At 40.4% G+C, this 10,522-nt stretch overlaps 1 protein-coding gene across 1 annotated transcript; it reads left to right on the forward strand.

Moving 5' to 3' along the window:
* Nucleotides 1-759: 759 nt before the first annotated feature.
* Nucleotides 760-5,488, forward strand: e2f1 (E2F transcription factor 1). The gene is made up of 7 exons (XM_027018081.2): nt 760-1,243; nt 1,535-1,637; nt 1,773-1,992; nt 2,734-2,886; nt 2,999-3,113; nt 3,378-3,594; nt 3,830-5,488. The coding sequence occupies exons 1-7, from the start codon at nt 1,001-1,003 to the stop codon at nt 4,078-4,080; spliced, it is 1,302 nt and encodes a 433-aa protein (XP_026873882.2). The 5' UTR covers nt 760-1,000; the 3' UTR covers nt 4,081-5,488.
* The last annotated feature ends 5,034 nt before the right edge of the window (nt 5,489-10,522 follow it).

Below are 10,522 nucleotides of genomic sequence, written 5' to 3' on the forward strand. Positions count from 1 at the left end.
AACAAGGAGCGGGGTAACGCTCTTACTGTACTTTGTCGTAGGGTGAAAAAGAAAGTAGCTGAGGGCCGTCGGCTTTGTTCTGTCAAAACTCAAGACTTTGTACACTGAAGTGCGTCGCTCAGTTTGTATTTCAGATTGCTCCTTCTGTACGAACCTTTACTGATGCACTTGTAAAATGCCAAAACGTTTGGTCATAGTTTGTGAAGTATTTGGCCTGTTTATATATTTTACAGTTAGCCGTCAAGCTAAGCTACATAGCTAGCTAGCTACATTGTCTATATTTAAAGCTAGCTATGTAACTTACAGGCTGTATATAAGACTGAAGTTTAAACAAACGTGCCTTAATATGCAGTAGTAGCAACCTATCTATCCATGTTTTGCAGCTTCACTGGTTTTATAGCCTAGTGCAAGGAAGCGGATTTCTAGTTGCTAGTCATTCAGCTGTATGTTTAACTAGCACTAGTTTGGGACAGCTTCCAGAAACAAAGGATCGCAATACTTAAACTTGCTTGCAGGATTGTAAACTTACGTATCAGTAACTATGAACGTTATAACAACACCTGCCAATGTTGGGTTGTTGGTTTATTTTTTTTGCATTTTTAAGTAGCTAGCTAACTTAATTGCTATTTCTTTTGTGTTACTCTTATAGTAACGAGAGTCATGTTTGTAATTTTAGCATAGTTGACCGATCCTGACACATTTAGCCTTGTAGCTAGCTATTTTATATGAGTATATATGGTGTTTTTTAGACGGAAGCGTCAGTTGATTAGCCTGCGATTAATTTAGCTCGATTTAATTAAATATTGATTCCATGTATTCACCGATTTGAAAATGGCTAATCATCACTACAATCATCTCACTTCCTTGGGTGTAATTTCACTTAAAACAGTCATTGTATGCACGTTAGTGTATTGAATGACTATAGCACGAACTTTGAAATCGCAAAAAAAAAAAAAACGAAAGTCGTCAGTAAAGGACATCCCCATATTTTAAATGCGACATGTCAGAGACGTTTATATCGGGGCAGACGTCAGAAGATCTCTTGGTCGATTTCGAGTCGCTCTTAAACAGTGGAAGTATTGACTTAAGCGAGGACCACCAGATTGTCATCATCTCGACTCCCAGCAACGTGGACATCCGTTCGGCTGGGCCCAATGCCGTGGGAGACATCCTTTTGTTCGCCACTCCCCACACAACGGCAAATGTGCCAGACCACAGTCGTCCAACCTTAGGCAGACCACCGGTACAACCTTAACCCTTCATGATGAGGATTATGAGCATAACATTGTGTTATGATTATTAATAAAGATGATTCTTATTAACTTATAATTAATGATTAATTGTTTTATAATTAATAATGATGGAAGGCCTATGCAGTATTACTCTGTTAGTTTTCTTCTGTGGCAACATGAGACAGTATTGCCTATTGTTTGTAGCATTCCACTGGCAAGTAAAATAAGGGTTTCTATAAACTCTGTAGTGATCGTTGCTTTCTTTTGACCGCTTCTGCCTACACTGTGAACTTTGGTTCCAGGTGAAGAGAAAGTTGGATTTGGACAATGATCACCAATACATTAGCAGTACCAGAGCAGCATCACACTCGCCTGCCCCTTCAGCTCCACCCATCCCATCCAAAGGTACTTTCATTTACTCCATTTGGAAAATTGTTGTAGGCAGTTTTTAGATACTTGATAATGTAGTGAAAGTAAGTTTAAATGAAGCTGACTATCAGTATCAACATATAGATGCCTTTTTTCCATTTTATTCTTTAGTGCCTAAACTGAACTCGGAAAAGTCTCGCTATGATACATCTTTGAACCTCACCACCAAGCGCTTTCTGGATCTGCTGGCCCAGTCCCCTGACGGCGTGGTGGACCTCAACTGGGCTTCGCAGGTGCTCGATGTCCAGAAGCGACGCATTTATGACATCACCAATGTCCTGGAAGGCATCCAGCTCATCTCGAAGAAATCCAAGAACAATATTCAGTGGCTGTAAGTGGTGCTCACTCCCCTAACTCCTGCACCTCTGTGCAGCACAAAGTGCAATTCCACCAATCACATTTTAGATTTGCTATAAGATATATATTAGATATATTGCTATAAAGATAACAATTTAACAGACTCTCATCTCCATTGTCTATTGATACATACCAAATGGATTTAGAGGCAGAAATGAGAGTGCTGGTGTACGGTCTGTCTTCCAACACTCTACTGGCTGGTGGTGGTCATGCCACTTTCCACTGATCCAAATGCAGTATCACTCTACTCAGGTTCTTTGGGCTTCCACAGCATACATGTCATGTCCCAGAGACAGGCTAGCAATGGAAGACCAGCTCGTGTCTTTCAAATGCTAATGTATGAAATTATCTGCAATTATTCGTTACCCTAAATCAGGAGCTGATGGTAGATGTTTCTCCTACGGCTCAGTGTGGTAAATGCTTTCCTCGTGTGAATCAGCAAATGAACAGAACAAAACAATTGTGAGCACGTAAGGCATAATAAAATGAAACTTGGCTAAAAGGACAGACTAATCAGGTGGGAATAGTGGTGGAGACATTAGAGCAATGTTTGTACCAGAATGATCACTGTAGAATGGTAGTTAGAATCAGATAAAATGGAATATTTTAATAGTTAAGCTGATGTTAACTGATGCAGTGCTTTTTTTTTTTTAAACTGGGTCTTGGTCTTCCTTTGTTCTAAAGACACTGTGTGGTGTTGTTTTTTTATTTACAGTGGTAACTGCATGGACGGTGTGTCGGTAGCACGGTATCAGGAGCTGCAGAGGGAGGTGTCTGAACTGTCAGATGCTGAAGAGAAACTGGATGAGCTCATTAATAAGTGTAGCCTACAACTCAAACTTCTGACTGAGGACTCCAGCAACAAGAAATATCCTTTTTGGATGTGTGGGTGTGAATGTGTGCTGAAGTGCACGGATGGCAGCTTTATAAAACCTTATAAAGCAAGAGATTGCATGAGTTTGTCTTTAACACAAAGCTACGCTGGGATATGTGAGGTGCCAAGACCTGCGGAAAACTGTTGACCCCCCAGATCAGATTGTCATGGTGATTAGAGCCCCACCAGAGACGCAGATGACTGTCTCGGACCCTGCTGAGGTAATAACTACATTAATAAATAATTAATCATTAATAATTAACATTTATAAATATATATTCACTAAAATACATTATTAACAAACTGCATTATAGTATTGCTGTCTTTCTGGCAAAATATGTTGTTTGCTGAGAGTTGAATCAAAATTAGTATTATGTCTGAAATGTTTTTAATTTGTTCTGTCTTTCCTTGCTCTACCCTACCAAGCTTTGAGATTTATTGACCTCATCCTTGAATGTTTTTTTGTTTCATCTTTTGGGTCACAGGGGTATCAGATCTCCCTGAAGAGTACCGAGGGTCCCATCGACGTCTTCCTATGCCCAGAGGACAGTTCTGGAGTTTGTAGTCCAGTAGCAGATTGTAGTCCAGCCAAATCATCCAGCCGCAGCTCTCCTCAGCCTGCCTTAGCTCCACAGGAAGTGAGGTCATCAACACCATCAACTTTTCCAAGTGCCTCCCCACTTCCTTTGGGTAATGAGACAGGTAAGTTGTTGTTTTTTTTTTTGTGTGTGTGTGTGTGAACAAAAACATGCATGAGATGCTGGCTGACTCTGGTTATGAAAGGTGCGATAGGGTAGTGTGTATCAAAAAAAATTAACCACTGTGGGTCAGGCATTTTCATTCATTACCCTAAGTAAGTGGATTTCGGTCTAGTCTCTGGTGGTGAAAGCAGTTGTTAACCTCTGCTCCTCTGTCTGATTCTCCATGATTCTCTTAGAGTCCTTCCTGGATTCAGATCCATTCTCCAGCTTATGTGAGATGCCTGACTTTCTCTCTACGTTGGGTTCGGCGGATTTCCTGCTGGAGCGGCCCAGCAACAGCTCCAGCGGAGACGACTTGGGCCTGCCAGTGGACAGCTTCATCAGCCTGTCGCCACCCCACAGTCGGGATTACCACTTCGGCCTGGAAGAGCATGAAGGCATAAGTGAGCTTTTCGACTGTGATTTCAGTGGCCCTCTGGAATTCTGAGGAGGAGAGCACATGAGAGGGATACAAAGAGGATGGTGTAGGGAGGCAGGGGAAGTGAGACCTGACTGAGACCTGACTGAGACCTGACTGAGACCTGACTGAGACGTGGCTTATATATTGCGCTTCACTGCTCTCCTTCTGTCTTACCTTATCACCTAAGGGCTCGCAGATCGTAAGGCGCTTTTTGCCGGCGGCTTCTCCCCCATTGGCAGCAGCCCAGATGTGGGCAGACTGCAGGAAGCGTGTCCCCAGGGCCTGGGGACACGCTTCCCACAGGGAAGCTTCAGGTTAGCTGTCTACCTTTTTAGGTGCTTCATCATGGTAACAGGGCTGCAGCTCAACACAACTAACCAGCACTCGAGCCATCTCAAAGCTCAGATATTGTAAGCTTTAGATGGCCATTTAATTTATTTGTATTAAAAATAGTAATTTCTTTCTTTTCTTTTTTTTTTGAATTGCAATGTAGTTGTAATGTTGAAGGTTTTGTGCATAGCACACTGTGCATGTAGATTTGAATTGTAACTGACTTGGGGTTTTGTGGATATTTCTGCTCAGGAGAATAGATTAGCTGTATATTCAAGAATTCAGGAAGGTTTCTTTTTTGTGATAATATGGTAGTGTATTTACAGCATGTCTTGTAGTGTGCCGTGATGTTGCAGTGGTTGGGTATGCACGGTGTGGGATAATCACCACAAAGTTGGGATTTGTAGTTCTTTTTTTCCATTCATAATGCAGTCCTATTAAGATTTGCCTAGAGAAGAGCGTGTTCCAGGCCACTGACAGCAGATCCTTTTACATTTTCAGAAGTAATATTTGTTCATGTCTAGTAGACTGAGGCAATGTCCCTCACGTTCTCTTTTCATAGTTAAACATCTGCAGTCTGTCAAACTCACGCAGCATATTTCACTTTTGTTTTTCTTTTCTATTTGATTCAGGTGCAGTCGGAATTATCGCTAACGCACAGTTTTGTCTTGGTTTCTAGAAACAATGCCTCAGTTATATTCACGAGCTTGTTGTTGTTGGATGAAGTGTTGTGTTGTAATGGTTTGTCAGAGCCATTCAGAACAACAGCAAAGCTTTAGTGCAGGTTTGTGCTGTAATAGGATATTATGCCATTTTAAGTTATATAGGGGTAAGTGGGAGATGTATCCTCCTTTCCCTAAGTCTCCCACAAATTAAGGTCCAAGGTTTTTTTTGTTTGTTTGTTTTTTGTTTTTTTGTGGGTTTTTTTTGTTTTTTTGTTTCCCAAAAATATGTTTATATTGTACAGTGATTTGTTACATTTTGTTATTTTGATATTCCTTTGTATTTATTGGAATTGTCCCAGTGGAGTAATTTTTAGACAAAAAAAACCCCACCAGAGAGAACAGAAATATTTTTATTTGTGATCAAATTATTTTTTTTTTCCCCTCCCTACATGCTCTTTCTAGTGTTGTTGTTGTTATTGTTGTTGTTGTTGTCCGTGAAACATAGAACTTATTATTTTACATAAGCGGAACTACTTGTTGAACCCTCAGGTTCTCTGAAGGTTTCACGTTACTAGTTTTTGATTGTGCATTGAGATCTCTATCTTACCCTATTCATGGTTTACATAGCCAGAAACCCATAACCATTTACACCTGTACCTTTTGAATGTTATGTTTTTAAAAAAAGTCAAGGGCCACTTTTTACAAAATTGTGATATTTGTTCCCTCTCAGAAGTCACTTATAAACAAAGGCTTAAAAAGTTTTATAGTATCAATTCCATACATTGAATCTCTGGTTCTTATAGTTTTTATAGTAGATTGTGGAGTAGAGTGCAAGGATTCTGATCTATGGTAGGAGATCATTCAATAAGCTATTAAGCTATTTAATTCATACGTGAGTATGAGAAAGTAAGGAGTGGGGGGGGGAAGAAAAGCAAGAAAAAGCCCATATGTAAGATTGACTGGGTGTTGAAACCCTAAAATCTTTTGAAAGGCAGCTTACGTTTGTGTGTGTGTGTGTGTGTGTGTGTGTGTGTGTGTGTGTGTGTGTGTGTGTGTGTGTGTGTGTGTGTGTGTGTGTGTGTGTGTGTGCGCGCGTGTGTATTTTGTAGAGGAAACTGCATGTGTAATGTTTCAAAGGGTGTGTGTGCTTGAGTAGTTATTTTTGGAGGTTTGCAGTGTCAGTTTAAACAGTGTCCAATCATACTGGAGTATTCTATCATGTCAGGTTTGATTAAAGAGTTCCAGCTATTTTACTGATATTTTAAAATTGTGATTTGTTGGTTGAGGCTGGGGTTGATTTAAGTTTATTGTGTATGGAATGAATGTTGGCTGATATATACTGTAGTAGACCATTTGCTTTCAGATACAATTCAACAATTTATCAGTTTAGAAACAGGTACATGCATCATAATGATATGCTTGGCTAAGCCTTCTGTTGTTAAGCAAAACACCCTTCTTATACATGCATAGATAACATGCCTATACATCAATCATCTATTTCTTAAGTCAGTTTTTTCACTACCTGTAATGCGAACGTTTCCATTTTATCAACTTTACAAATAAATCATTTCTTACCCCCATCCTGATGTGACTGTCATGTTATCAATTTTGCGAGAGCCAATACTGCAATAACATGTAACAAATTTTATATGCTGTGCCGCAGTGCTGTGTTCTACTGATTATCATGTGCGCCGACAACAGGTAGGATGTGTGGTTCACTTGTGGTTCACTGCTGATACATAACTGGCAGGTCTCTGTTACACAAGAGGGGAGCAGCACAGTGTTATATGCTAGAATGACGCAGATTCTACTTGTTTCTCTGCACCTGTATTCCTCCCAAGTGCTTTTCAGACGTGAGACCTAGAGAGACACAGCAGTCCGCAGTTTAGTGTTCTAGTGCAGTCACCCGGATTCCCAGACGCTTTGGAGCAGCAGACTACTGAATGCTGTGGCACACTCAACCTGGATTTAAAGGCCACCAGTACTGTAAGGTAATACTGGGTTCACCATTAACCCCATGCAAACAACATACTGCTAACTCACCTTCCAGTTTGTGCTGTTGGAGTATTCGGTGGTGAGAGCTACGGCAGTCCCCTGCAGAGATGTCACGATGTTCAGCTCGGGCTATGACACTTAACGGCAACCTGATCGTTGAGGTGTGTTGAAGTACAGATGGAGGAAAGAAACCAAAGCTGTCTAGGGAGAGCATATGGAGAGCGTTACTGAGCGGTCTGTTAACTCCTCCCTCAGGACTGGCACTCATTACTTATAAAGTGCAAAGCCAGGTAGGATGGGTGGGTGGGAAGGGTACATCTTTACATCTAATGGTTCATTAATATTCAGTAGGACCGACATGTAAAGCGTTTAAGGCAAAAAGCAGAAATGAACATACTGAAATAACATGCAATACACTTGAATTTGAGCTCAGCAGTGTGTGTGATTTGACAGACTTCACACCAACTCCAGCTAGAACTATTTGAGAACCATCTGGAATCCCCTTATCCAAGTCAAGTTCTGGCACATGGCATAGTTTAGAAGTTTTTCCACTTCAGCAACCCCGTTTGGTTTGAGAGGTGCTTATCAGTTGGCTGATGAGTGGAATAAGCTGTATTCAGTGCTTGGAAGACATCCAGTCACGCTACGGTGAAGCCCCACAGGCCTGGATCGGAAGCACGCTGGCCCAGAACCCCCGAAGAGCCTTCATTATCTTCATCTGGCCTGATTAAAATCCTGAGTAAGAGTTTCATGATCCATGACCATATGTATATTTTTGGTTCATATATTTTACAAGGTCACAAAGTTTGAATGTTGATCTTTGATTCCTGTTCCATGTAATAGATTAACAGAAATAATCTGCAATGGTTTTCAATGCATATCAATATGAAGATGAAGATTGTAATGAGTGTGTATAATTGTACTGAATAATTCTAATGTAGTCATATAGCAGAGCAAGCAAACCAAATTACACTACATCAGCATTCACTCGGTTTAATACCCTTAGAGCCCTGGAAGGGACATGGATGGGGGAAAAAAATCATGCTTTAAAAAAAAAAAAGTACTGTTGTGAAATCTCACAAAATGTTAGCAAGTTCTTGCAAAACTTATGCAAGATCTCACAAAACTTTAAATTTAGGTCAGTGTATGGCGCAGTTCAGCATACCACAATGAAGCACACACCCAAGGGAGAGGTTCACAGGTTTTTGTTTTGAGATTGGCTTCAAATATAAAGATATTAAATCAGCGCTTGCCGGGGTTTTCTACTGAGCCCTGGACAGTAATGGCCAGCTGCAGGTCCCCAGACAAGCCGCTGATTTAGCCAGAAGCCCTGTGCTGTCCGGAATGTCTGGCATGAAATAAAAACAGATGAAAAGGCATATATTTAGCTGGGGGGGAATTTAAAAAAATGAACAACTGACCAGTTTGTTAATAGTAATTTTCACAAAAAACAGACTTAACATTATGTGAAGTTAGCAAATGACCCAGCTAACTAGCTGCTGATGTTATCCAACTAGATAAAATGTTAAGACTGTTTGTCTAGCTTGCTAGGCTTATCTAGTTTACCTAGACTAGCTAGCTTGCTACTTGGTGAATTGTCGGTTAAAATTCAATGTCAGCCCCGTCCTGTTATAAAATAAAATGATAAAAACATGAAATAATTAGAAAACATCAGCTTAACGTTAATAACAGAGTTATTTGGTTTATTGTTCATCTTTAAATTATACTCATAGAACATTACATTCATACAAAATTAGGCAACTATTAGATTTGTTGTTTTAGCAATGGTATAATGACCATATACAATTATTTCTCAGTGGTCTCCTTTGGCACTAAGCGCACCTTGAACTTTTTAGGGGAGACTGCCCTGACGTATTCTAAAGTCACAATACCATTACATTCATGTTCCATTCCATGTATGTTTAAGAGATCTACGTTCCTGCTATTGCTCAGGTGTAAAGGGAGGGCACACTAAATACTTGTTACTGTAGCCTTTCTCGTTATTTTCTGTTTTTTAAATACTGCATACACATTTCTTGTATTTTCTGGTTGTATACTACTACAGAGAAAATTACATAGCCTAAGACCTTTGCATGGTACTGTATATAAACTTACTTTAGCAACTAGCACAACTTGTTCACCAAATCTAGACTGCCACTAAATTAGCTTCCTTTCACAATACTGTATAAAGTTTCAAAGTGCAATCTAAAGTTCTGAGTGCAACTACATTAAACAGCCTGTATAAGAATTTCACTCTGTGACAAAACTTATTTCACTCTCTGACAAAAATTATATAATATTAATGAACGAAGTTCTCAAAATTTAAAAGAAACATCTTTCTGACAAGGAAACTCCACCCATGTGACTTGGCTTGGCAAACACTTCCGCCCAGCACAAGGCTTCTGGTCCTCTCAGGGGCTTTGCCTAATCAGGGGTTTGTCTGTAGCATTGTAGTTTGATGCCTCTTGCCCTGGATGTGACATGGAGTGAAAAAAAAAAATATCAATGGTTGGAAAAAAGATGTACTTTTGTGAGAGCTTGCAAAAGTTCACAAAAGTACATCTTTTTTTCCCCAACCATCGATTTTTCCCTCTATATCCCTTCCAGGGCTCCGTAAATACCGAAAATCTTTGTACCATTATTCTCACTGCTGCAGAGATGGAATTTCCACCTGAGGGTAGAGCGCAGCATGTCTGACTCAGTTTGATAAGTGGCAGGTGCTGGACTCAGGCGAGCCTCTGGAGAGCTTTATTTATCCAAGCTGCGTTTATGAGAAGTGCTAGTCTTTTATATTATATCTTTTGAACATATTTTGATTAAAAGTCCGACCCATGACTCACTAAGTGAATCTGATTTTCTGTCTTTTGTAAATGACAGTAACTGCTATTGAGGGCTGTATTTTCCAGTGTGCCTTGATGTCAATTTCTGAGCTGCATAGTTGTTTGCAGGTCCTCAGGTATGTGCTTCTGTGGGCTGCGGCCCTCTAAAAGAATCCGCAGGTGGAGCCTTTATGCCTGGTTGGTTAGGGCAAACAGCAGCCACAGTGGTAGTGCAGGACTGGCATGCATTCAGCAAGCATATAGACAGGTGCAGAGCAGGCCCTCACACATGATGGCTATAACCTACCTCAGCGTCTCACCTGATACCACAAGAGCATGCTGACAATGGAAGCAGTGCATAAAGGTGTCATCACTTTACTGAGTAAAAACCTTCATAAAAGGCAGTTTCTGTAATGATAAAATCTGAACCTGAAAATGTTTCAGTGCATTAACAGCAATCCTGCATGCTGTACTGAGTTTGGTTTGATTCTCCCATAGAGATCTTGAGGAAAGTGTAAGAGGGTGTTCTTTGATTAACTTTTATTGCATTTATGCCAAACTCAGTACAAGTACTCAAAGCCAGTCATTTAGATGCAGTGATCAGGAGGGGGCTGTGTGCTATTATAATGAACTATGGGGCTTTTGTTTTCCTATGCTGGC

The sequence above is a fragment of the Electrophorus electricus genome, chromosome 22 (assembly GCF_013358815.1).
Source record: "Electrophorus electricus isolate fEleEle1 chromosome 22, fEleEle1.pri, whole genome shotgun sequence".
Classification (NCBI taxonomy): Eukaryota; Metazoa; Chordata; class Actinopteri; order Gymnotiformes; family Gymnotidae; genus Electrophorus; species Electrophorus electricus.

Bases quoted from the DNA above. Each gene is read 5' to 3' on its own strand.
- e2f1 (XM_027018081.2), top strand. From the start codon at position 1,001: ATGTCAGAGACGTTTATATCGGGGCAGACGTCAGAAGATCTCTTGGTC. The intron at 1,993-2,733 runs GTAAGTGGTGCT...TTTTATTTACAG, and splicing joins AAGAACAATATTCAGTGGCT to TGGTAACTGCATGGACGGTG. The intron at 3,595-3,829 runs GTAAGTTGTTGT...TGATTCTCTTAG, and splicing joins TCCTTTGGGTAATGAGACAG to AGTCCTTCCTGGATTCAGAT.